The following is a 27,684-nucleotide window of genomic DNA, read 5'->3' as shown; positions in this document are numbered from 1 at the left end:
GCAAGGATTTTCATAATTCGGTCCTGCACTGGTACCTTTTTATGAGCTGTATTCTAGCAACATGCATCAAATTGAATTGTAGTCCATGAGTATTTTTGGTAATATTCATAAACAGCCTCAGATGGTTTAACATCTTGCATATTATCAGGCCTCCGTTCCCCAGTTCGGCTGAGGTGTGCTTTAAAATAACCTGCATGACCAACAAACATTTGCCACCACTGCTTGTCACGCACCAAGGGTTTAAACCATATGGATGTGTCCCTTCATAATCTTTACTTGTGGAGGATAAAGATGAGGGCTTACCCACCCCCCAAATTGCCTCCTTGGCCTTTGACCTGTCCTTCTCCTAGCCTGGCTGCACAGGATATCAACGAGCACCTTTTAGATTTCACTAAGAGGCAGGAGGGCATTACTTTGAATCCACTTGAGACTTAAAGCCTGGAAAATCTGCATACGTGCTGAAAGCAAGCGTGCATTGCCCTCTGCAGCAATGCAATCAGGCACCGACCCTACAGCATCTGCCCCGGACCTGCCCACAAGCACAGCGATGTGCCATGCCATGCCTTGCCAGCTCCTCGTGGGGAACGCTCCCACCCAGCTCCCTCGCTTTGCAAAAGCACAAACGAGACCAAAAACAGAAATTCTGCTTTTTCTTAAAAGAGTGCCAAAAACCATACGTCAGCCAGCAAGGAAGGGAGACGACAGCTGAGCACGCCAGACACCATGGGAGCCATCCACCCCCTCTTCGGCTTAACGGGAAACATCCTGTCAGAAATGCTTTCTGCATTTGGGCTTTTCTTGAAATAATTATCTGTAAACGGCGACGGCTCATCCTGCTGGGAGCCTGCGATTCCTTGTCAGTATTTGGAGATGTGCTGGCTGGGAGAGTTGTGATGGTCAAAGCTCATCAGACAGAAAGCACCGTGTCAGCTGAGCTCCAGCCCCAAGCCTGTTAGGGCTGCTCCCTCTAGTGGGAAAAAGTACTTCGGCTGCAAAAAAATCCCTCAATCCCACTTTTTTTTCTTTTTCTTTTTCCTTTTTTTCTTTTTTTTTTTTTTAATTTTAAAATTTTCTTTTTATTTTTTTTCATTTTTCTTCTTCTTCTTTTTTTTTTTTTTAATCCTACTTTTCTTTATTTTTTTTTTCCTTTTCATTTTCAAGCTGCAGAATTCAAGTTTTCCGGATGATAGTGCAAGACACAGGGTCGTTCCCATCAGAAGACAGAGGACCAAAGGCCGCCCTTTCCCCAAAGCCTTGAGCACCGGTGGTGGAGCTGGCAGCCAGCGGTGGCCCCGCAGCAGGTGCAGGACCCTCGGTGTGTCTGCCAGCAGTCCTCAGCATACACCATCGCTGTGTTTGCTTTTGATTCCCCACTTCTGATTACAAAAATAGGACTTACTATAATCATAATAATATCAATGGTACAAAATAAGTATATAATTTTTTGGCAAATTATTAACGCAAGCAGCCCGAAAGCTCCCATCGGATTAAAAAAATCGTGAAGATGCGCAAATGTTAAAAAAGGCAAAGTCTTTGTTAAAAAAGAAGGGAAAACAATCTGCAAAAGAACGCATTTCTGTAAGGCAGCACGTTACCTTTAGTTTTCTGTCTAGATTTAGGTCAGGTTCTGCTGTTGTTCAGGAAATTGTTAGAACTTGGTTTGCTTGAGCTTATCAATGTGGTAGCACAGTTTCAGCGCGGGTCCCAGTTTCAGCCCCAGGTACTTCATGATCATGTCACTTTTCAGCAGCAACAAAGCATTGCCATCAATCTCCTGGTTTCAAAAGAGAGAAAGAGAATTAAAATGTGTTAACCTCCCTTCCAGCACCGTGAAAGCGAGACAGCAGAGCTGCGTCCGGACACATTAAACAAGGTGAATCAGAAACAGCATGTCTTAGACCAGAACTGGCTGAAATGTCAGGAATTCTGAAACTTCATTAAAAAAATTGAAAGCTAAGGTAGGATAAAAGGAAGCTCTAAAGGAGGCTTTAATCAAATATTGCGTTTGTTCTTCAAGGAGCTCTAAGGTTTGTCTACGTTTTCAATTACTTGGCATAAAATCACGAGGATTTTTATTTTTTTATTTTTAAATCAGGGTTGCTCTAAACCCAACTCTGAAAAAAAAACAAACAGTTGACCTTGAGAGAAAGCATGAGTGATGGAGAGACAGAAGGATGTGGCCTCATGAACTGCTAACAGACCCCTGAATCTCAATTCCAGCTCTGTCCCTGACGGTCCATACATTTCACATATCCCCAGTACTCTTACACCCAGTGATATATATATATATCTTGAAATGAAGACAGTAGTAACATATTTAATTGGATGTATTATTGGATGTTTTTTTACGCAGCTATATTAGCAGATCTGCTTGAAAATACTACTTTCCCTCTCAGTCTCTACTGTCTTACTTGGATCATCACAGCTAAAACATAACTAATGCTGTGTGTGTGCATACATATACACAAGCACGCTAGTGCTGTATATATTGTATTCTATGTTTTTGATGGTAACGTCTTTCCTCTGTGATCCATTACCTACTAATTAAGCAATACTATGGATCCTAATTTGCCCTGATCATTATTATTCCATTCAGCAGGTGATTTAGCTGATGAGCAGTTAAGGTCACTTTCTGATTAACTCAATCAATTGATGCTCTTCATTCTGCACCCCCCACTCCATCCATTACAGGAACCCCCCCTTCTCTCTTTTCCATTATTCTTTCCTCCCCCTCTCTTTTCCATTATTTTTAGGAAGTTAAGGAAAGGAAGATTAAGTATTACATATAATTAATATTTGCTTAAGAAAGAAAAACAAACTCCTGGAACTGTGATGCCATAAGGTAAAATCTCTGTCAAGGGTTTGGTGCGACTGCAGCTGTTTCTAAATGTTGAGTTCAGCATTTTATTATTTCCTTTATTATTACTGTGTAGGGGTCAAAATTAAACTCCTTGACTAGAGTATGCCAGAGGGAGCATTCATATCCAATTAAATATCCCATATTAGCCATGTCCCTGTGCAGATTGTTGGCTCGACTTCTCTTTAATATTACTGTGTCAGCCCTTTAAAAAATAATTTTAAAATTGAAAGACTCTATAGCATGGTCCCCAAATCTGCAGTAGCCCCAATGAGCTGGTCTTGAATAGGCTCTGGAGCTGGTAAAATTCAGTGTGCTTAGTTTGTACCACATTAGTTGAGATCTGGCCCACTGCAGGTTAGGATATTGCAGGAAAATATCACTCTGTTCCTGCAAGGGATGGGAGCAGCAAATGTGTGAGCTGTGAGATCATGATACAGGGGGAGTAAACATACAGCTTCCGCAAGCAAGAATGAGTACTGCTGTGTTTGTGCTAGCTTCTTGCAGAACTTGGTCTGAGGACACTGCTCAAAAAGCAGGGTAGCCCCTAACCAAGGCCTGTGCCATGTGAACAAGAATTGCACCAGGCTGTGGATGTCCGTGGGTATCCCCCAGGGTGCGACTTTGAATGAGAAAGATGCAAATTCAGATCTTCATGAGTGTTTAAGCAATTAATTATGAGTAAAATCAAAAACATGAGGATCTATATCTCAAAGAGGAACAAAAAGCTTTTTATTTTTTAGTGCTCCACAGTCTGGTGAACAGACACCAGCCCTGGTAAGGCCACCACCTGTGACGGGAGTGCAGCAAGTGGCAGCTCAGCAGCCAGGGCCCCAACAACTGATATGAAGAAAGTCTAGGGAAAGATGCAAGCTCACAAGTGTGATGTCTGGCACTGGCATAGACAGGTTGCTCTTTAAATAAATGGTATTCATTATGTTAAACTCACAGGTTTTTGTCTCCTTCGTACATGCGTTTGCCAATCACCGGCCATAATTAAACTGTCAGACCATAACATTTCTTCAAGCCCTTCCAGCCTGAATTTTCTACCTGTTAACTCCATTCATAGCTCTTTCTGCTCCTCTGTTTCCCTTCTCCTGGCCTGCCTACCACGGCCTGCCTGTTGCTGAGAGGGCACTGCATGGGGCTCTCACGCAGAGCTGCCACCAGGTCTCTGCCAGGCCTACGGCTCCTTTGTGTGATAGAGGGGAGGTTGTAGGCAGTTTTGTGGTCTTAGTGGACCCTTCAGGAGCTGTCTTGGAAAGAGGAAAGGCTCCTGTTCGTGGTGAGAAGAGCAGAGCCACAGCCATGATTGTCCCGCAATGCACACTGTAGCTGTGACTGATGTGGGCTACACCTCCCTGCCTCAGGGAGAGCCAGCTCTTGGGACAGCGGTCAACACCCAAATGGCTTCATACAGGAAGAGCAAAGAGATCTGCAGGCATGCAGGACACCTCCCCAACTCTTCCCTTCCTCGTGGCCCCACCACCCTTTTCTTCCCACTGTCATAGCTGAGCTGAGCTGACTGCCAACGCAACGCTTCCAGGTGATGGCTGGGCCTTGTCAATGACAGTAAGTGCTGCTAAGTAAATTATGCACCTGCTTCATGGAAAGATTGAACATAGAGGAAAATATGGCTAAGGTTAATGGACTAATCACTTGTCTCTCACCTCTGAGGTCTCCGTGCTAATCCAGATGAGATCTGAAGGCTGAAAAATTGCAGGGACATATATAACTCGAAGGCGTAATTGAATTGAGTTGTGTGGTAATCTTACCCAGATCCTCAAACCTGCTGCATATTTTACAAGGAAACCAGTGATAAGCAGGGCCTGTAGGTGCTGGGTGCCTCACAAAGGCTGACAGGGACAGTCTTTAGGGGCAATTTAGCTTGGTGTCCCCGGTCACAGAGCAGCAGCAGTATTGTGGCATGGCACGCTTCGGTGCAGCCGGCCCAGTGACCGCCCAGAGTGTGTCACCGCCCTGCTGCTGTGTGAAAACACAGGGACATTCTTTGCTAGGAGTGGAAACTGGACAAAAACGGTGCTGTGCAAGCTCTGCTGTTCTCATCCCAACACCCTGTCTCAGTGCCCAAGGCTGGTGTTCTGATTTGGTCAGGTAGTGATGGAGGAGGCTAGAAATGGTAGATGCAGTGGTACCAACTCCTTACGCAGCAGGAGAACAAGAAAGTCCTGATCAGATGTATGTTTATAGTCCTCTTTACTATATCATATTCTCCAGTGAGTCAGCAGCTCTGTTAAATTTGGTTATGTAGTTACATAATTTTATTATTATTTTTTTTTAAAGTATCTTGGCTCTTTGGCTCTTTCGGGCTTCTACTGCTAAATATCTAGAGACGCATAAAAAATGCTCTTCAGACAAGAATCATAGGTATCCTGAGAATAAATTGTCATTGAGGCAAGGCTTTTTTGTGCCAATCTGACAATGAAAAATGAACACCAGATCCTCTGTGCTTTCTCTTAGGTTTAGCATAATGACAATATATGCTGGCATACTGGGAACAAATAGCGAGCATTTTCTAAAGACATTTGTAGGATCTTTTTGTTGAGTGATAAGCGAGCTCTTCTTCAGTACTTCCCCTCATCCCCCCAAAGCTCTGAACCCCTTGGAGGGCCCTGTGGTCAACCTGGCTGAGCACAGGCACTGCCTATAGCAGCCAAAAGCAGGCTGTCTGTATGTCTGTATCTCTTGGGACTGCCTGTGCATTTGGCTCAAATTCCCCAGAAACACCAAGGGCAGCCTTTTACATACATGTTTTCTGAAGAGCTCCACGTGGGGACCTAAAGCGTGAGGGTCTGCATCCTTCACGAACCAAACCACGTCATCCACAGTCCAGGTCAAAGGATTCTTGCTTGATGGCCGAGCCGAGTCTTGTTCTGGTGAAGGACTTGAGGCTGTAGGTACAAAAAAAAAAAAAAAAAAGCCAACAGCAGTGCATTGCAGTGGCATGCAGTGGCTTCCTTGGTTTGTGAGCATGCAGCAGTGCGGCAGCCCCATGTGTTGGATGTCAGATCTGAGTGTATCAGCCTGAGATGGTGGGGTGGGGAGAGAAAGGGGCTTGGCAGTTTCCTGCTTACCGGGAGACATGATCCCAGCTGGTGAATTGTGTTAAAAAACATGAAAGCCTCAGGTTCCTGCTGGGGAAGGAAAAATGTGCCAGCTGCCAGGCTCTTAAACCGAGCTGCCCCTGCTGTCTGATGTGCAAGCAGTGGGGATTTTGGCTCAGGAAGACACCACCCTCCCACCTGGAGAGAAAGCGCTTCGGCATGAAACAAAGGAGCTTGCCATTGAATGTAAAGGCCAGAGGATAAAAACAGACTTCAGCAGATAGGTTTTTTCTTTGCATACAGATCTTCAGACTTATCTTGGAGCTTAGAGGAGGGTTCCTAATCAATACCCTGCTAATCTTAGTCTCACACAAAGCTGAGGGTCCCCGGTGAAGGTTGATCTGGAGGGCTACTAAAACATGCAAAGATGAACACTGCACGTGTGATCCTTTAATGGTACAAGCCCTGGATGATTTAAGGTCACTTTGGCTTGTTGTAGCTCTAAATCAAGTGAAAAAAGGCACATTGGAATGAAAGTACATTTATGTTTTTATTCTGAGTCTCTGCAGAACCATAAATCTTAGCCTGCATGTGTATATAATCCGTCCACACACACCCTTACGTTGCTTCACGAAGAACTACATTATGCTAGGCTACAGGAAAGCTGTTTGCTTTTGTTTGCGTCCACACAAAGCAAACTTTACATTAGCAGGTGACAGCAGATAAATGTATAAGGTGTTACTTGCCCAGACCTGCTCATCTCTTTCTGTTAAGGCCCAATTTTCAATAACTGTTGCAAATGATAAGCAAACAGACACTACAGAAGGCAGAAAGGAAGCAGAGTGCAAAGAGAGGCAGACCACAGGTACCCAAACTGTACCCTGGAGAGGCCCCAGGTAGCCAAGAGAGGAATCAGAATGGCTCAGAGCTGCTGAGGAGAGAAGGACTGAGCCCTCCAGAGAAACCCTGAGCTTATAAAGACAGATAAAAGGTATGAACACACCACGTGTGGCTCCAAACACCATTGTAATAAGACCAAATGCAGTGGGCTGGGTTTGTGGCTCATGTAAATCACATTGATGACTTCAATAGAGCTGTGCTGATTTATGTGAGCGGAGGGTCTGCCCATATACGCACAATAACAGCTTTATGTGCATATTGGCCCTTTTTTTTCTCGCCCCATCCCCGTCCCCCAGTATAATGTAATGGGGTGCATTTCGCAGTTAGGAAAGATGAACTCCAGTAAGCAGCAGTGCTATGAATGTGTAAATCTGGTCAATGGGCTTCGTAATGGGATGGGATGTAAATATCATGATAATTACGCTCTCATTTGCTAAGTCACTGTGCTGGATATAAAGGACAAGGCATAGCCGCGGGTCCTCGTAATTAGGCAGCGAGGGCTGGTGTTCGTACGGACTCACGCGACCCTGGGCTCCTCTCACAGAACAAATGCAATACACAGTGGCACAGGCACCATCTGGACTCTTTGGCACGAAGCGATGAAGACAAAGAGTAGGAAACGAATGGGGCGATCTCGGCCAGCCCCTGGATCGTCAGTAACATCGAGCAAGTTTGTCAGGGGCGAGCGGGAGAAGCGAGACTTGCCTTGGAGGCAGAGGAGCAAGTACCTGGAAAGGGACTCCGGTAGCTTAACTTGCTCGTGGCATGATCTGCTGCGGGTCTGGTGGCAGCTGGTGAGGAGAGATGTTGCCCCTGGGCACCTCAAACCAAGGGAGAAAACCAGGATTTTGTGAACCAGTGGAAAAAGAGAGAGGGGAAAGGCTTGGCTGTGCCCAAAGGACTGCAGATGTTTCCACACCACAGCCATAGCGTGGTCTGGGGAGATGGGCCGCTGCCGAGGAGCACATTTTTCCCCTTAAATTCATACAAATACAAGGAAACCAGAGGACTTAGTGTGGGGTTCACGCCAGGTGCGTGAACAGAGCAGGCCCTGGCCCAGTGACTGCTGCCCAAAATGCTTGCAGAGATGCCAGGGAAGGGCAAAGGAGGGCAGCGAGCCCCTGGGAGCAGCTGGGGGCCTTTCTGAGAAATATTGGTAATAAAAGAAAGGGGGTGAGGAGGAAAGGTCGAAATGACAGGGGAACTCTGCGCACTCCTCTGCAGTCTAGCAATCGATAGCATAAATCCGATTTTTTAAAGACAAATATATAAATGACCTTTCTAAAGAGACTGCATGGCCAGAACTCTGCCAGCCTCCAGCAAGTGAAGATAACCCTTTCAAATCCCTTCCTGAGATATAATACGTCAATATAAACACGAGAATTAAGCATAGCCATAACTCTTCTTTATTTTAAATCTGTATTTACCTACCTGGAGCCAAGTCCTCTATTCCCTGCTGCTTTTTCATGAATTAAGATGTGTTATTTTCCTGGTGTGTAAGCGACTACCTTTAAATGCTGTTAGCGAAACTGGGATACTGGCAGTTTGCAGACAAATTTCTCGAATTCAGTTTTCAGATGATGAGGCTGGAAGCAATCTCTTTTTGCATATATTTTAAAATGTATTTTTTAAATTCACTCTGGCTTTTACGCATTAATTTTACACATTCATTTACACATTAGTGCAATTTCTTTATTTCCAGAAGAAAATAAATCATTTCATGCCTACATAAAGGCAGAGGTTTTATGTTTCAATAGCATCACCTCGGTAAAAGATTATATTAAGCACAAAAGTGTTTGATGGCAGCAGGGCAAGTACTATACATTTTTTTCTTATCAGAAGGTATTCACACTTAACCTAAGAATTAGATAAATGAGGAAGTCTCATGTCTCCCGGGTATCCTATGCCATTCTGTCATCAGAATTAATCAAGATGATAATGAATACTCAGATTACAAAGAGATGGGAGTGCTCGGGACCAATAATTATTTTTAGAGATTGTAATCTAGGTCAAATCCAATTTCCTGTTTTTGACAGGTGGCAAAAAATTTGTCAAATTAATGGAACGGGATATGGAAATCCAGGTAATCAAAGGGAAACGCTTCCCCTCCTGCCTGCAGCAGTGCCAGGGGAAGATGGGGATGGGGCTCCCCTCTGGGGAAGGCTCTCAGGGTATCCCAGCTGAGACTATTGCCAGGGATGGCTGGAAATCCCAGGCCAGCACCCAGTGCCCAGCAAAGCTGATGGTGAGATGATGGTGCAACAGAGCCAGCGGCTGAGCTCTTGCCCCATTTCTGTTTCCAGACCTTCCTCAGAAGGAGGATGGAGAGAGAGAGAGCCAAGAGCCGAGTGGCTGCAGAGCCATACTGAGAAAATACGACACTAAAATGGAGTTAAACCTGTGAAAGAAGGAAAGATAAATAACAGACTCCCTAAATATGTTCTTGGCAAACAAACAGAGCCCAGAGGGAGTGCGGCCATTGATAGATAAGAGTGGAAAGGGAGTGACAGATGAACTTTAATATTGCTGCAGGCCTAAATGATTTCTTTGCCTCAGGGGAAGGGGGTGGGAATGAAATTTTAAAAGGTTCTCTCTGATCGCACTGGAGCAGATAATAAGGAGCAGCAGATCCACTGAAAGTAAGCCAAAGTAGCAGGCCCTCAAAGGCATGGAGAAATAAGAAATACTTTTTTAAAAATAAATCCTCCCACTGCAAACAAGGGCAGGAGGAAGGTTTTGCAGGAGAGGCTTCCTACAAGGCCAGGGCGCACCATGCTGGAGAAGATGGTTGGAAGGAGGAGGGCTGGAAAAAAAGGTGGGTGGAGGAATAAAAGCACTGCAGATCACTGAACACATCAAACCTTTCACGTTGTAAATGTCCTCAAAAACCAGCAGGCAGGCAGCACTTGCCAAAGCAGTGGGACCAGGCTTCCCTTGCCACAGCCTGGGGGAGATGCTGGATCCACCTCCCCACCCCAGGTGCTTGCAGCATTGCTCTGGAAAAAAGAGAAACTTCAGCCCCTGCACCCCCAAATGTTTTCAGGAAATGAATGTATTAAGCAAGCAAGGATTGCCTCTTTAACGAAGGCCCTCAGGTGATAATAATTAACTGCTAATATTGGATAATAAAATCTGCATAAAGCCAGCAAGCTACAGGGCAAGGTTAAGGTTATTATGTTGTGTCTGAACACAGAATTCTTCACGCTTGGAATAAAGGGTTTGTTTGTCTGGTACATAAGCAAGCTTGGAAAGGTTTAAGGTTTATGATGTCCTTGACTATTCCTTCCCTGATTTAAGAGCTTCCATTTGGCAAATGATGACAGAAAAGTGCATGTTTATCTGTTAGCAGCCCCAACTGGCTTTCTGAAATGACTTTTTTTTTTTTTTTGGTTTGGAATTTTTTAGCATAATCAGAGAGAATTAGGCATCGTGCTTCCGATCGCATTAATGAGAGCTTTGAGGTTTAATCTCATCCTTTCCCCTTGAAAAACATTTTCTGCTCTGCACTGAGCTATGTTTTATGGCTATGATTTTTTCCATGATATTTGCACACCCTGATAAATAACACGTGCTATTTTTCAAAAATATTCGTTAAATAAAGAGGATTGGCTTGAGGTTTTGGAGAGAAATCCTTCCTTTTTTAATGAGTGCTGCCTATCCCTTCCTTGCGAGTATGCAAACTGAGGAGGATTAGAAGAGATACTGGCATGCACCAATTGCTCATCTTTGTTCGCTTATGATTCAGCAGCATATAAAGTGTCCCTAGAAAGAGGAAAAAAACATGAAGAAGCATCATAGTGAGAGTGCAGATTCCTAAGACCTTTGCAAGAGAGATTTTGCCAAGATGGTACTCAAACTCCAGTGTAGCTGCACCAAGGTAGCCTTAGGAATACATATATTTAAAAAAATCACAGCCACTGAAAACTGCCCAGCCTTAGCCAAGAACAAGCTGCTCTCCTCTGCTTCAGAGGAGCCAGCTCCTGCCTCTGCTGGAGTCTCCAGAAAGCAGCTGAGAAGTTCAGAGGCAACGGGATGGTGGTGGGACAAACATGCATGGGCCGTTGGTGCTGACAGACAGACAGAGGTGCACAGAGCACCTGGCGATTGCCCTTCCTCCTGTTGGAGACCTTGAGAGCAACCCCATCTCTGTATGGGTTTGCAGGGACCTGTATGTGCAGACCCTAATGTACAATGGATGATACCAGGTCTAAGAAATTGTTGATAATTATAAAAGATATTAATAACATTTTTTGGGTGGTCTTCACTGTATATCTGTCTGCTTTAAGGAGCTGTTGCTGTTGAGCTGGCCAAATATCCCAGAGGTCCTTGGATGAGCTAGTGTTAAAAATATGCCCTATGAAAACAAAACAAAACAAAACAAAAACAGGCAAACAATCAAACAAACTAAACAAAACAGTTTTGGGATAAGTCCTTTTATCCCAAAATGTCATATCTTGCAGCTTGAATTCACTTGTAGCTGCTTCGAAGATGCCTAGACCTCACAAGTGTCTGGTCTAAAAGCAATGTTTTCATCTTTGCTCCTCAAAGCTCTGTAATATGTTTCAAACTAGGGAAATATAAGAACCTGCAAGGCCTATAGCATGGGCCCTCTATGACTTGCCTGTTGGTTCGGTTCTGGAAAAATAACCTGCCATCTTTTAGGCTTTCATTTTGCAAAGACTGCAAATTTTGATGGAAGTCACAGTAAGAGAGATAGAGCTGCCTCCTGAAGCTTAGCTTTCCACTTAGGGCTCTGTTGAGTCTGGGAAAAAGTGATATTCACAGTCAGAAACAAGAAGAAGTAATGCAGATGAGCAAGCTTAGGGAGTCCTGTTTTTAAACTTCAGTCTCTTGAACATAGATTCAAACCCATGATAACAAGGCATCTCCACACAGCATATTTTTAAAACACAGGAACTTTACCACAGTATTTTTTGGATGCTGAAAATGTGCAAATCATTGTTAAATCTTGGCTTCTTGCATAATCACCTGCAGTTTCCAGTTGAAATGCAAGGGCAGAAAGACAGTGTAAGGAGTTAATGCTAGACAAAAGGATTAGGGGGAACCAGCGAGGCTTCTGCAAGAGGAAAAAAAAAAAAAAAAAAAAAAAGCAAAAACAAAAAAGAACCACCCAGAGTGACAGTCGATTCCATTAATAAATGAGGAAGGGAAAAAATTAATGACTTAAAAATGGCTGAGACACTCAACTCCATTGTTAGATCTATCTTCAAGATGAAAAATGCATAAATGAAGTTTGAATAATTAGCAAGGGGTGAAGACACTATTCACATCACTACTGATAAGGACCTTTTAATTGAGAAATTAGAAAATGCAAAAAAAAGACAAAGTTAGCAGAAGTTCAGATAATTACCTAACCTGTTTGATGAACCCAGGTCATTTGTGGGGGTGAAAAAAAATCATTGCTAACAGGGAATGTAGCAATAAGCTGAAGAAGAGCAAATGCAACCCAGGTTTAGAAACCACACTTGCCACTGCCATGGCCAATTTTCTCGTGATATCGTGAGCTTCTGGCTGCCTGTCTGTGTGCACCCTGTCCTCTCAGCTGCTCTGCCTGACACCAGGTTGCCCTTTTAGCCCCACTTGCTTCCCTCACTTCATCTGTCAAAGGAGTTTTCCTGGAAGGAAGCCTACTCTTGTCACCTGAAGAGGGCTTTGCACCAGCAGAGTGCCCTTGAAGAGCAGAGTGAACGACCCAACAAACCTAAATCCGATCAGGAGAACTGGGCAAAAATACAAAGAGAGGGCAGAGGAAGGGTTATTGAAAGCAGTGGCTCCCATGGCATCCCTTGAATCTGCAGATAAACTTCTTGCGACTTTGCTTCCCTATAGGATAAAAAGCCTTGAGCAGTAAGCTGGATGATTTCTAAAAATATGTTTTGCTGGGCAGTCTTTTTTCCAGTCTGGTCTAGTTCATAATTAAAGGAGCATGGTTTGCAGCTAGGAAGCAAAATCTTTTGCTCAATTGTTTGAGGTAGGCACCAACATTTGGGTTTGTTCTGCACCATACCTTGTACACAGCTGGTGTCATGCCGTTAGCAGGAACCTGTCTGCAGGCTGTATCAATCCTGGGGAGGAATGCCTTGTGTATTAATATTTATATCTGTAAGTTGATAATGGCAGTTTTGATTGCCACTCGATTATACATAATACATATGTTTACATAATTAATAACAGCATTAGAAAACATTCACCATTTCACTTAATGATGAACAGATTGATTTTGTGTTTACATAGGTTATTACTTCTTCTCAGTGAAAGCAAGCATTGTCTGCGTGGATGTCAATCCAGGCACCCCTCATTCATTTTCCCGGGAATTTGGGAATGAGCTAAGACTCCAGCGTGGCACCAGCACAGTAACACACACTGCTCATAGGAAGATATTAAATTACCACTTCTGTTTCCTTCAGGGTAGGTCCCGTTCCTTGTGGGGCTGGAGGTCTGATGCCGCAGGCCAGTGGAGGAGGAACCCCCTGAAGACGTCTGGGTGGGACGGTGGCTGCAGGAGGAAGAGGAGCCTCCAGCTGCACGTCCATCCACAGGACTCTGCCGCGTGGCGTACATGGAGCCCACGCAGCTGAAGGCAGGGTCGGCCGGATCCACGCTGTACCGCTTCATGTGCACAGGATCGACCAGGTAATCCTCAGGTACGACCGTTTCTGCTCAGCAAGCCAAGAAAGAGAAAGAAATATAAGTAAAATGGAACTAAAATGGGCTCCATGAACTAAAACGGGCTCCATGTCCAACTTTCTGTACAGACAGCTGGACAGGAGGGACAGACAGAGGTCCAGAAGGCATCCTTGTTGAGTATCAGTAAACAATAAAAGGAAGCACAACCACTCAGAAGTCAGTAGAGTCACAACAGAGAAATTTTGGCTTCCTGTGACTCGTCTGTGTCATCAGTTTAACGTGATATTCTCCCACCACTGCCTGGTGGGAAGGCAGAGGCAGCTCTCCCTTCCTTCAAGGTGCTCCCTGAACACCACCAAGGCTGGAAGGCTGTGCAGCTATTGTTCTCCCTCTGTCTTTGTTTCAAAAACATGCAATTTGAAAGGAAGAAAGAAGAGCAGGACCACAGGACGGGGGCAGCTTGCAGGTTAATAACGCCTGGCAGGCAATTAGGAAGGAGTGACAGTAATAAACCAAAGTGTTCTGCCTGCAATTATGAAAATTCATCAGAAAATATTCTCGGCTGAAGACATCCATCAGGCCCAATGCTCTGCCAGAAGAAGAGGCTTGATGGCTACGAGCACTCCCAAGTGTCCACTTGCAAGCAGAGGTGCGTGAGTCAGTTTCTCAGATGGGTGCTGGCATCACCGATGATCACAGACCTTTTCTCTGCTCCTTCACCTCTGCATTGCACTTTATGCACTGCGTAGGTGGGGTAGGTATAACATTTTTCACAAACAGACCTATTTTACAGACCTATATCCCCCTTGGCTAGGGGTCTGATGGACTCCTGATTGTGCATACTGTCTCTCTAGAGACACCTGAGCAGGGTGAAACTACCCCTGTGGTGTGGCACATCTTCCCTGCCCAAGCTAGCACCCTCCTCCTGAGGCATCGTGTAGCCTTACTGAGTAGCAGGAAGAATTCATGCTGTAATTCATGCCGCAAGACCCAAACCCCCTTGCTAATACATGTTGAGGCTGTATATAACAGAGTTTTCCTTTTAAATTACACTTTTACTGTTTTCCTATGAAAAAAAAAAAAATCCTTGGTGGCTGCACGCAGTCGTTGATGTTAAACAAACATGATTTAGTCTGACAACTCAAATACACAAAAGTTGCACCATGCCAGCATCCTGGCTTGTGCGTCAAGCTTCTGTTACAGGGTTTCCTGACTTCGCATTCACTTGCTGCTCCCTCTTAAAACTTTGGCCCATTCTAGGCCAAGGCTGGACTCGCTATAAGACAGCCATCAGGTCTGAAGAAGAGCTGTAAATGTAAATTTTCTTCACGTTGGGGCACTTGCCTTTGCAACTACAAATAGCTTTCCTTTTCTAGTGTTTCTTTTCCCCTTAAAAAATTTGGATTCTTATTGAGCAAGTTCTAGTATCCTAATGTTTTCTGCTAGGGGTTTCTGAGCTTGATTCTCTCACAAACACAAGCAGGGTGTAATTCAGTTGAATTCAGCGGTGTTCAGCTAACATAACACAAGCATGAGAGAGATGGGAATCAGACACTGTGAACCTTTCTCCCTCGCCTCTGACAGATGCCAAAATTGTATAGCAATTGAGCTAAATACCTTGCTTTTCAGACTCCGCCCAGTAAACCAAAGAAAATCCAATCAAGCCTTCTCATTCAAAGGAATTTAATTACTGTGTAGAACACTTGCAATAAAAGCCTCTTATGCATAAAGAAGACAGCTCTTTCTGTAGCATCCTGCCTGCACCGCATGGAATAATTATGCCTCTTGTGAATCATTACCTCTTTATTCCAGGAAAAGAATGCTCTTTTAATATGATTACAATATGAAGAAGATACAGCCTATCCAAACAACCAACAGCACATTAAAACAGCCCTGCTAAATAAACAGCATACGGCTTTTATTACTATGGATATAAATGACTCCTAAATTTGTGAGTGGACACCCGGGATTTTTTACCGATGTCAGACTCTCTCGGTAATCTCTGTAAAATAAGACCTGTGTGGATGAAGCCTCCTGATGGAAGGACACCCAGGAGTTTTGTATGAGACTCGGATGAGGAACCAGATGCCATAATTTCTGTTCCCAACTCTTCCTAAAACTCTTTTCTTAATCCAGATCAATTTGTTCCACCTGTCCCTGCTTTGGGCTCAATAACTGGAGCAATAACGCTTATTGCCGCGGACCAAGTAAGAGCTTTACTGCTTGAAACATGCCCAAGCTGAAGGTGCTCGGGCAGTTTGAAAAGTGATTTTCATGTCATTAGATGAGGGGGAGAAGGAATTGCCTCACACAGCCAGGTTTCTAAGCAAGCCCTTTCAGAGCTCCTGATCTTTAGGTTGACACAAGCAGTCAGCACATTGCAAGAGCAACTCACCAGCGTCATCTCCTGCTGACCAAGAGAAGCTCAGGAGCAAAGGCAGTTCACAGCCTGGGAAAAAGGAGACTTTGCATTCAAGTAGGTGTGGCTAAGGGTTTTAATTCACACATTTTTAAAAGGTGCTGCTCAGCTTCTGCAGTCCCTGCTAGTGTGGGCTCCTCTGTAAAACCGCATTAGCTGATGCAAGTTGAGCCACCACCTCTTCTAGCTGGGATGTATCAGTCAGTGCTCGGGGCCATCCTCACGTGTAGCCTCATCTGTGGAAAGCCAAGGCTGAGGAATTGCTGTGGCTCTTGCCCAGGCCAAACACCTGGATTTTCTTGGAAACAAAAGCATGTGGTTTGGGGGAGGAGAGGTTATAATGTCTCTCTTCATTTGCCGTTAGGATGTGCTGGGTGGGATGTGGACCACAGTGGAAGTGGGAAGCACCCCCAGGTGCTTCCATCTCTACGTCAACAGAACAGACAAGACTCAAAAATTACTAAAACATAGCATGGTCACCAATATTAAGGAGCTAAGGAGCTTGGAGACAGCATTAAAAAGCCTCAACCAAAAGGAGCTGGAGAGTCTCCCAACTAACAGAATAGCAGGAAGCTGGAGGATCAATGGGCACAATCTGCCGGGGAGGAGGGATGGTAATATAAAAATCTTGGCATAAAACAGGCTGCCTAGCTGGCAGCCCATGGCCTGTGGCCACGTGTGCACCAAAGCCCTTGGTGAGCCAGCTGCCCCTTGCCTGGCTGTGCTTCACAGGCTGGGCTTCCTGAGAGCCCCCCACCATGGTCCCGAAGGGGCCATGATCCCATAGCTAACCCTGCTTGGCGTCCCTCCACACCTGAATTATCTTCTGGTCCTAGGATCAACATCTTCTCCACTCAGGTAAGCAGCCAAAAAGAGTGGAGAATGACCATGGGGAAGGCTGATGGCCCACAGTCCTTACAGTGGCACGGGAGGCAGCAAGAGGAGCAGACTCCACTGTCCAGAAGCTTTCTGTGTTCATATTTCTTCCGCTCCCTGTCTGTAAAACACAGAAGCTGCCCAAGCTGCAGCTCAAGCAGTGATGTGTATCAAAATAGCTGCATTTGGTAAGCCCCCAGAAGGCCGTGTAAAGTGCATGGCTTTCACAGATACTAATCCCACTTTGACCAATTAGAGGAAAACATATTTTCTAAGACAATAGAAGAAAACATAACTCTCCACTGAGGTTTAAAATGCAACAGTTTCATAAATCTGTAGCTTAGCCCTTCTGTATTCTGTTGCACTTCTGTATTTTATTTTCTATGTAGTCAGCAGAAGGGCACACACTACTGAAAAATTAGTATGTGTTGTTTTAAAGCAGGTTTATGAGAAAGCTGTATTGAGCCTTTGCTTTGAGCGCAGTAGTCTCCAGTATAACTTTACACCACCTGAGATGCACAAGCCATTTTGAATTAGTTTTCCTTTCCAGGAATGGTCCAAAGGCAACTGGTCTGAAAAGCGCAAGGTTGTTACGTCTAGCACGCCTTAAAATGTAGCAAAGGAGAAGAAAAATAATAATTAAAAAAAAAAAAAAAGAGGAAGAAAAAAAAAAACACCTATTTTCTATTTTCCCAATGTAAAAATTCAGGCTTCTTTGTGTGAGATTGTTAAACTCTCCTCTCCTCTCCTCTCCTCTCCTCTCCTCTCCTCTCCTCTCCTCTCCTCTCCTCTCCTCTCCTCTCCTCTCCTCTCCTCTCCTCTCCTCTCCTCTCCTCTCCTCTCCTCTCCTCTCCTCTCCTCTCCTCTCCTCTCCTCTCCTCTCCTCTCCTCTCCTCTCCTCTCCTCTCCTCTCCTCTCCTCTCCTCTCCTCTCCTCTCCTCTCCTCTCCTCTCCTCTCCTCTCCTCTCCTCGGCAGTGAGCTGGGGCCAGGGGCCCCGTTCACAGTTACTGGGGCACGTCCTGCACAGGGGCAGCTGCCATGGGGTACTGCTTGCTCACCCCTCGCCCTGGGAGGATGGATGGAGGACAGACAACGCAGTGTTCTACCATCTGTATTAGCTCTAATTAAATTCCCCATTAAGTTCTTTTCCTCACAGTCAATATAAAACTTTTCTTTCTCTCTCTCTCTTTCTTTCTTCTCTCTCTCTCTGCCCCCCTCTTCCATTTTTTTTTCTCTTGTCTCTTATTCCTGATATTACTTAGTGATGGGCTTTGCCCTCTGACCCCTCCCTGCACCTTTTTAAGTGCTACCATATATTTTCTATAATGGGTTGACCAGATGTGAACTCAATATTTTAAGCTGCATGATATCATAGCTTCCCCAGACCTCTCCTCTCCCCCCGCCAGGGCCAGCTTTGCCTCATCTCCCAGTCATTTTGCGAGGAGCTAACTACAGCAACAAAGTCCCATTGCGAGGCTGCTTGTATGTTTTTATCTGCCCTGCATTTTGTACACCCTGTTCCTGGCTCCAGCTCCCTGCCCAAGGGTGGGTGCCGTGGGGGAGCAGAGGGGACGGTTTTCAGCAGCTGTGGAGAGTCCTGCTGGCCGGCATCATGCCTTTAACTCCTGCCCTGGTATTCAGCTTATTGATTTGCCTTTGCCAAGAAGCGGGTAAAAGAGATTCAGGTCCTGGCCCAGGAAGTTTCTTGCTCCGATGTTTCTCCAGAGAAACGATCAGATTTCTCTGGTTCTCATTAACAGGCTCTCTAAATATCTGTATTTCTTTTCCTTTAGTTGAGACCAGTGGAAACACAGCCTTATGACCATCACACCACACAGCCATGTCTTTTTGTCTTTAGTTACAAAGCTTGGCACAAGTGGCCAGACACTTCGGGTCCCTGTAAGCAGTCATCTTCAAGGATGATTTCCAAAAATACCCTACATTTTTGTCTAATGAGCTCCAGTTACCAAAGGTTAAAAACCCTGCATCTCAGCCTCCATGTATGGACAAGTAAAAATGGGAAAAACACAAAAAGCCAAAGCAGAAATGCAGAAATAACCACTTCAGGTGAGTTTAGCCATCAGTTCAGTCTAGTGCAAGCTGGAGAGGGAGGGAGCAGAGAGATCGGAGCAGTATTTAACAGCGTGAAGATATGGTTCAGAACTGCTATCTTCTATTTTAACATCGGCTCTTAGAAGATTAAAAAAAATAACTTTTTTCTGTCTGCCAAGCAGCCTCGCATATTTCCACCCAGTCAGAAATGGCCCGTGCGCCTTATCAGCCTTGTAGCTTGGGCCTACATGCATCTATCTGAAGATAAGAGCTTCCTGTGATGGATTAAGACTTTCCAGCTCATCCTGCCTTGATTTATTCTGGGATGACAGCACCATCCCCTTCCTTTTGGCTCCACCGCCTGCCCAGACATGCAGCGCGATGAAAACATGAGGTCAGCCCTCAGCAGGCCTTCCCCTGGCGCCTCAGCACCGCTCCCCTGCTCGCACCCGCACCCTGCACGCCGGGCAAGGACGGGGGAAGCATTCGTGGGGGAACTGCATCCGTGGGGGAAGAAAGGGGGTACTCGAACAGGAAGATGTAAATAAGCCTTATCCATTTGTAAATGCGCTTTGAACACTGACACCATGGTCACGCTGTGGGGATAAAACCTGCCACGAATCCCCAAGGGCTCAGTCTGGGGTTTTACTGTACCACGCATCACCTCGCCGTGCCCCAGCTGCTAACGTTTTTTTGGGAACTGAAATGCAGAATCCCCCCTTGGGAGAAGCTGCCAGTCAGTTAACGTCAAGAATTGAAATTTTTTAGAGAATTTTTGCAAAACCCATGGTTGTCCTGATTACTAGGAATTCAGCTCGGGCAATTTTTTTCATTATTTAAACAATTTCCCCTGAGTGTTTGCAGCCTAGACAACAGCCACATTGTGTTTAATGCAGTAGAACCAGGAAATGAAACTGGCTGGGAACAGACCAACATGGCTTTATTGTCCAAACCGAGTAAAAAGGTAGAGTAAATTCGCAAGCTCGCTGCTGACAAATAAATTAGATTTCATAATAAAAGGTGCTCGTGTGTATAAATAACCCATAGAGGATTTTTTTTAAGTGCTTGGCGATGATTGAATAAATATCTTGTGTTGCAACGGAGACATTTTAGTCTTACCTTACAGTGCAGGCAAATTGGTTAAGTACTGAAAACCCGTGAGTGCAGGTGAAGGGATTTCAGTGACATATGGCCCCAGCTTTTAGGAAGTCTTCCTTTGGTCTCCTCCTCCTGATTTCAGACCCACTCCCCCATTCTCTTCCCACCTCCCTCACCTTTATGCTACGACAGGGTGTGCTTCATGGAAAGGAGATTTGTCAGGGTTGCGAGGCTTTGTGTCCTAGCCTAGCAGTAGTTCTGCACTGGCAGAGGGAGACAAGAGGCTGCCATCCATCTGTTCTGCCTCCAGCTTCCAGCAGTACCTGGGGCTGCTCCCCTCTCCAGGCAGTTTGTGAAGTACCCTGTGTGCTTATAAATCAGCATCGACAAGTCACAAAAAAAAGCTGTGTGGAGAAGAGACTGTACGAAAATGACTGCGTTATTTGGAAACTGCAACACGTTGCGTGCTGGCGTTCTCCGCAGATGAAGTGCTGGATGCATTTCTGTTGTTGTCTGCAGGATGAGTCTCCCTCAATTGTAGGGTTAGCACTGACTTAAAATATTTAACAGTGATTTTTTGTTTGAAAAACAAATTATTTGAGATATATTATGTGAGATGTCTACAGTGAAGTGCAGTAACTGCAAAATAAGCTGTATTTACCACTTCATGTACTTTGGTATTCCCCAAACCTGCATCTCCACCTCATTTTCAGTGAGAGGTGGAGATGTCACCCCTTGCCCAGCTCCTGGCAGCGCTCCCGTCACCTTGCACCTTACGTTTCTCGTTGCTGCCCACAGCCTGCACCATCCCAACACCAGCACCCAGCTTCACGGACCCCCCTGCAACGTGCTTCTCATTCTCTCTTAATTGCTTTAATCAGCTCTGAACTCGTTTTGCCAACAGATGAATATTCTTCAGGCAGATGCTGCATGTTGCTACTCTCCGAAAGGCACTTTGATGTACCCTGTATAATTACTGCTAACAAATAAACCCTGGGGAGCACTGTTGATTAAACCGGGACCAAGAGTTTTCGAGAAAAATGGGGTGTTTTATTTCCATGGAAGTGGAAATGCAGTTGTGCTGTGTGGGTTTCCATCTATTCGGTAGCAAAATGGAAAAGGAAAGACTGGAACAGAAGATAGATGAAGACAGATAAAGGAAGAAGAGCCTTTTAAGCTTTTAATCTAAAAGGTTAAAAAAGAGGCTAACGTGGGGGAGGACAAAAAATGGAGCTGAAAAAAATAAAGAACATCCGAGCAAAATTTAGTAAGCTGCCTGAAAAAAAAATAATAAAAAAATCTGTTTTGAAACCTGTGCAGTGAAAATGGCAACTCTCATATCCCCTGCACTGCCAGCGCCGGGCTTTCCATCACCCTGGATGTGACAGCAGCCCTGCAGCAAGGAGCTACACATCCAAATCGCCTGCAGCTTCCATGGGCTGGCAGAGCACACGCTGACGCATTGCACGTGGCTCCCAACAAACCTTACCCAGCACGGCTTGAACCGGCACAAGGTCAGGATCTTGAGGGTCATTTTCTCCTCCCTGGCATTTTTCACTGTCGGTTGTGGCCTGCTACCTGTGCTACGCTTATTGATCTGACTGTGTGAAATACGGATTTAGTGGACGGCAGATATTTGTATCAACATTTTACAAGTTTAGCAATGGAAATTCATGTTTCGACTTCCACGTGAGCCATTTTAAATCAAAGACTGGACTCCTTCTTTCAGATATCTCCTAAAGGAATAATACAGCTCTGCAGACATTACCAGCTAAAACACAGTTAAAGATACACCTGAAGCTAAAGCTGAGTTGCAATCACACAATTTGCCTGACTAGGGCTCTAGAAGAGCATCTATGCTTCCTCCACGTGACTGAGCGTGCAAGGCTTGAATTAAATGCTTATACCCAGGGGTGTTTTTGTCTGTAGTGGATATCATCTCATCCATCATGCTTCATGCATTTATGCCCATCATTTCATCCACTTTTCTTACGTATACACTTTGATAGAGAAAGAAAAAAAAAAAAGGATTTTTTTCCATTTCCTAAACTCCATTTCATGGCCTAGCTCCCCTCTTACACCCTGCACAGCTGCTGCCAGGGCCATCTCCAGCACCACCACTTCTTGCACCATGGCTCTGAGAACATCCTAGGCTGGAGACAGAAGGGCTTTTGGGCTTTTCCTTGCCCGCAACTGGAAGCAGAGTGCTTAACCACTTGGGTTTGAAGGGAGCCTTTCCAAAATGGGGGATTTTTTTCCACTCCTTCAAGGCTGTAGAGGTTCAGCAGCTGGGAGGGAAGGAGGCTTGCCCTTGAGCTGGCTGCTGGATGGAGATCTGCACACAGCTTCCTTCCTCTGTCTCCACAAGGAGATACAATTTTATAAACTCTGAGGTTCAGAAGGGGCCTTTTCCTTCATTTGGGGGGTTAACAAACAGTACTCATACAGCATAAGGGTCAGAGGTGGTCAGTTTATCCAGTTCCTTCAATTCTGTAGAGTTTGGGCAAATTTTATTACAGGTAAATTTCATTTCTCCCATCCATCTCTTATCTTTCTTCTTGTCAGGCCAGGATTTGCCCCTTGGTGTACTGTTCATTAGTCTTTCTGGGTTTAAAGAGCCCCAAACCAAACTGTGTGACCGCCCTCAGGACCCCCCAGGACCACCTCCCGACGTCCTCCTTCCTTCACCCTCCTGCCCCACTGCAAGCATCAGATCAAACACCCTGAAGCCCAGACAAAGATTTGATATTGGACTTCGCTGTGTCTGGATGGCTTGTGCTGTTCCTCTGCTCCTTCTTTAAATGTGACCTTAATATTTTATTTATTGTTTAAAGGATAATGTTCATGGCAGAGGAATATATGAGGCAATAAATGGCCTTTGCAGGTAATTAAACACTGAAGAGAGCCAAAGCTATTGATAGCCATAAAAGCCATCTATTCTGAGTGTGCTGTGAAGCCAGGAGCCCTGTTCCTCATAGCATACAAGACAAGATTAAACAAGCCACAGTACTTGGAAAAAAAAAAAAGACAACATTTTTCTTGCCCTCTCAGGGCTTGAAATTTCTGAGCTGCTGTTTATGTGGTGCTTTGAACAGGAAATATCGATTGTAATAATATGTAGTTTTCTATCACGTTGCTCTTTTTCTTCTGTCAGTTTTAGCGGGGCTTTGCCCGTGGTGGCAAGAATCACTGCCCTCGCTGGACGGACGCTCAAATAAAGGCACAGCAAGGAGGGGGTGACTTACCCATGCAATCAGTGGGAAGGTCTCTGACAAAATGCAGCTCCCCAGTCCCAACCTGATGTCTTGCCTGCTGCTCACACTCTTACAACACCTTCCTACAGCACTTCTCCGGCTGCCTTGGGACAGAGCTTCTACCTCTCAAAATAACCACAGCCCAAGCTGCAGGCCAGGAAGAGCCAAGAAAGGACTGACCCAAAGGGGAAAGCAGAAGCTGCTTATCAAGCCTGATGATTCCCACATAAGCCAATGCCGCATATATTTCGAGAAACTTGCTTCAGTTTCTCTGCCCAGGATTAGGCTGGCAAGAAGTTTTAGGGCAAACATGGTTTCCTCAGGAAAATAGCACCCTTACATTGTATAGGTGCATGCCAGCAGTATGTGGGTTCTCCAGAAACAGCCTTTTGCCATGCACAGACCCTCACCCCAGGCGCTGGGTGCAGTTCCTGGGCAATGTCAGCTCTTGCTGCAAGTGATCCACGCACGCATCCACAAATCCCACCTGGCCTGCATGCAGCCATTAGCATCTGGCAGCTCCCTGCCCGCGGAGGTGAGCAATGGCTTAGGGGCATGTGCTTCAGGGCAGGGTTAAGAGGTGGCTCCCAAATGGTGTAAGTGGATTAATATGACTGGACACGACGCCGGCCTCGCCTTTCGCATCTGCCAGCGTAAATCAGGAGTGACTGCACCGAAGTCAATGCAGGTGTTCAATTCATTGGCGCACAGAGGCTGAAAGGCACGTGGTTTTAAAAGGAAGAACACCTCGATTACAAGCTGGAGAACAGACACCATGAAAAATGGGGCTGCTTCGCACGGCTTCCCGTGGGGCTTTATTACGGCCCTGCACCTTCCACACGAGACCTATCCCAACAAAGGCTCTCTCGGAGCTGTCTGCATCAAGACCTCCTGCTGTCCTTGGTTGTTGCCAGTACAGGGAACCCCTGTCCCTGCTCTGTGTAGCAGAAGGGCCCCTGTGCTGACCTTGCTGCAGAGAAATGCTGGCTCCCAGGGAGATGGAAAGGAGATTCGGGCAATGCAGCAACACAGAGAGGCTCAAGCTCCTGTGCCTAAACCTGGTGTTACTCCAGCTGTTGAATACAGCCTGTCATTATGAATAGGAATATTATTTATCTGCCTGTACCAAAAGCAGCCTCCAAGCCTATATCCTGTGGCCCAGTGCAACATTTCCTGCACCTTGCAGCCAAGCTGCCCCCCTGCTGTTGTTAGCTCCCTGCGCTGCTGGTACCAGCAGAGAGCAGCAGCCAGGCTGGGAGGAGCTGTGAGGTGTGTGTGATAGCAGGACCTGGCTCTCAGCACTCCCTTCCCAGAAACCTGGATGTCTCTGAATGCTATTTCAAACATGAGAAAGGAAAAAACAAAAGATAAAAAAACTAAACTGCTGTAGAAATGCTAAGTGCAAGCCAAAACAGTCATCTACAATCAGTGTCTCTTGTGATGTGGGATTAAAGTACACCAGCTTGCTAGCTGGTCCTGTGTCTCCTTCAGCTATTTCCCAAGACTCATGTTCCACTCTACCACGGTGCTGCTGGCAGCAGAGCTAAAAAAGCCTGGGAGCCCCACTTTGTGCCCCGTCCCACTCCCAGGTGAGGGGAAAGAGCCCAGGCCAGCACATGCCCTGCCAAAGGCTGCCCCAGCCCACGCTGCCTCCAGGAGGGCCAGTGACTGCCCCCAGCAGTGGGACAGCCTTGGGGTTAAGGCCTTTCCCTGCGTTTACATCCCCTGCCTGCTCTGGGACCAAGATAATGCTCTGCCTCTTCCTCAGGAGCTGGGCAGAGCCAGTGTGAATGGTGCCAGGGGTATCTGCAGTGAAATCATGTAGGAGATGCTCAGAGTGTAACAGCCATGGTAGAAACTCCAGTGATGGAGCTGCCATTCATTACACACATCATAGCAAAACCAAAAGCAAAAGCAAATACAAATGTAAATGTAAATGTAAATGCAAATGCCAGGCCTGCTGGAAGTCACTCACTCTGTGCTACTGAAACCCCTTAGCCTCTCAGAAATATTTGGGTTGCTGCAAATGACCTAGTCTAGAGGAAAACAATATTTCTTTTCAGTGTGCATTCCTGTGTTTCCTCTCTTACATTTAAGAGTGGCAGCTGGATTTCTTTGCACAAAAAGGAGGTTTGTGCACTGTGTGCACACCCTGCACTTGGCTTTGGTGTGTAAAGCACACCTGCAGTTCTTCCTGGCAAACAAACTGTGGATAATAATTGTGGACACGAAACCACGCTTCTCTCAGCTGCCAGCATACATGTATAGTTGGGTGTATGAGAGAGAGAACGTGCTCCCCAAGTGCCCACATCACCACTAAAGAAAGAGAAGGCACAATAATTTGTCGGGGTGAGGCCTGCCAGTGAAGCAGAGGCTCAGGGCCTTATCTTTGCACCTTTCTTTCAATCCCCTTGAGACTTCTACCCCAGGGCTAGATATGGTTGAGGAGGCGAGAAGTTACTGACAGAAGCAAGGACAGTGGGACCACGTGAGCCTTGTTTCCTTGGGAAAAATAAATAAATAAATAAATAAATAATGATATTAAAAGAGGCAAAGGAATACAAAATACTCAGAAAAGTATCCCTGTCACTTCTGGGGCTCCTCAACACAGTGGTTCTCAGCTGAAAGCCTCCTCTGTAGCCAACCAGGAAAAATGCTGCAGATCCACCTGCTTCCCTCTGGAAAGATCCCACGGGGACCTGCGGTTCTCCAGCATATGCAGGACAGGACCAAAAGGAGAGAGTCATCTCTTCAGCCCCATTGAACCCTGAGCACAAGTAGATCAGTCAGCCTACCTGCCTCCATCCGTCTGTTCTCGTACACCTCCGGGGTTCCTGGCGCGGCGCTGTACTGCTGGAAGGGCTGGTTGCTGAAGAGGTTGTCACACAGGAGGCTGCGACAGAGCTTCTTCAGGAAGCGCAGGACGTAGCCGATGCTGTTCACTGCCAGCAGGCTCAGGAGATGCTGCTTCCCCTCGAAAGAAGCTGAGACTGGAGAGCAAGCGAGAGCAATTCAGTACCCAGCAATGCATGGATGGGGGTTGTTTGAGAGCAGGGAAAAAGATTTCATACCACTATTTGTCTGCATGTCTTATTTTACCCAGTTACCCCACCTGAAGTACAAAACAAACCAGAGGAGCTTAAGGAGCTGAGTTCACATGAATCACATTACCTTCCCCCAGAGAAATGCAGCCAGGCATGGGCAGCAGTGCAAGGATATCTAATCCATGCATCCAACTGAATTACAGTGAATTACAAAACAAAACAAAAACAAACAAAAAGATTACAATGCAACACCCACAGTTTTAAAAGAAAATGGGGAGACAGGAACTAAAGACATGTCTGTGAACAAAATAGTGGGGTTTTACTGAAAAGAGGTCTGCCAGGCTAAATCAGGGGCCTTTTAGTGATATAATTGCATTACAGATGAAGGAAGGGTAGTAGTTGTGGTCATTAAAGTATGAGGAATCTTTTGTTAAACTGGAAATGATAGTTTGTGAGTCAGGAGAAGACAAGAGGCTGTGCCAACAGGAGAGCCTTTGTCCTGGGGGGGAACTGACAGTGGTCCATGCTGACACAGAAAGATTTTGTTGCTTTACAATACAAAAAGTACAAGGCAATCTGTCGTTTTTTTGAGGGACCCAACAAGACCTGACAGGAGGAGAAATGATGGGAGAAGCTCACTGGATGACCACAAGCCACCAAAGTGATTGAAGAAAAAGGCAAATGTATTTCTAGGAGGTTTTCAACAAGACATTTCCAAGAGAGACAAGGGAGTGTTAATTCCTGGTGAAGCCTGAAGTGCACTTGTAGGCATCATTCTGGTCATCTGGGCTCAAGAAATGTGAATTGGTGCTTTCAGAGGTGCACAGGCAGGCCACAGCGATGTTCAGGTAACAGAAAGTTTCCCTGTGGCACTGCTCCCAGCACCATCTCTGCTACGTGGTGCTGTGGGGAGACCCCTGCAGCCAGGACTCTTTTCACCAAGAGCAATCTTCCTCGTGTTGTAGAGGACCTGAAAGCAGCTCTGTGCTTCAGCCGAGTGGGATGAGGGCTGCTCTCTAGAAATACATCTAGGGTTGAACCCGAGGGTGAGAGCAGAGCAATTAAAATTCCTGGACAAAGCTGACAGCTGGGAGGGAGCTGCAATCTCAGAGCCCCACCATGGCCAGAGGGCCATCACACCTCCTGGACGGTGACTAGAAGAGGTGAGAAGTTTGCAATCATGTTGGCCAGGTGTTTTTAGCTCAGGTACCTGAGGCTGGGCCAGCTTAGATGAACTGAGACCAAAGCATCTGCCAGGCTTGGTGCACAATGTGTCTCTCCTGCTTGAAATTAAAACCATATACACAGCACAGAACCAAGAAAAAAAATGCACTAAATTACTTCAATCTCATGTTTCTGTGAACGAATCTGGATCATTCTCAGAGTATTCTGAATGTCCCTTAGGGAAGGCACACCTGTGGTTAGAGAGCTCAAAAGAGAATTAAAGGAGAGGGAGGAGGCGGTGTGGAT

The 27,684-nt window shown here is 45.8% G+C and overlaps 1 protein-coding gene across 4 annotated transcripts in view; it reads right to left on the bottom strand.

The window, feature by feature from the left end:
• Positions 1 to 1,162: 1,162 nt before the first annotated feature.
• The window catches only part of SCML4 (Scm polycomb group protein like 4), a 53,141-nt gene continuing 26,619 nt past the window's right edge, over positions 1,163 to 27,684 (bottom strand). For 2 of the 4 annotated variants that reach the window (XM_021270189.4, XM_021270190.4), the window contains exons 4-7: positions 25,966 to 26,160; positions 13,233 to 13,499; positions 5,627 to 5,769; positions 1,165 to 1,774 (exon numbers count right to left, since the gene is read on the bottom strand). In XM_021270189.4, the coding sequence (XP_021125864.4) occupies positions 1,649 to 1,774; positions 5,627 to 5,769; positions 13,233 to 13,499; positions 25,966 to 26,160 (731 nt within the window). In that variant the 3' untranslated portion in view covers positions 1,165 to 1,648. Of the gene's footprint in view, positions 1,775 to 5,626; positions 5,770 to 13,232; positions 13,500 to 25,965; positions 26,161 to 27,684 lie in introns of all 4 variants that reach the window. The other 2 variants (XM_021270187.4, XM_021270191.4) reach the window with 2 other exon arrangements.

This window comes from Anas platyrhynchos, chromosome 3, assembly GCF_047663525.1.
Source record: "Anas platyrhynchos isolate ZD024472 breed Pekin duck chromosome 3, IASCAAS_PekinDuck_T2T, whole genome shotgun sequence".
NCBI lineage: Eukaryota > Metazoa > Chordata > Aves > Anseriformes > Anatidae > Anas > Anas platyrhynchos.
This window is presented reverse-complemented; position numbering and strand designations above follow the sequence as displayed.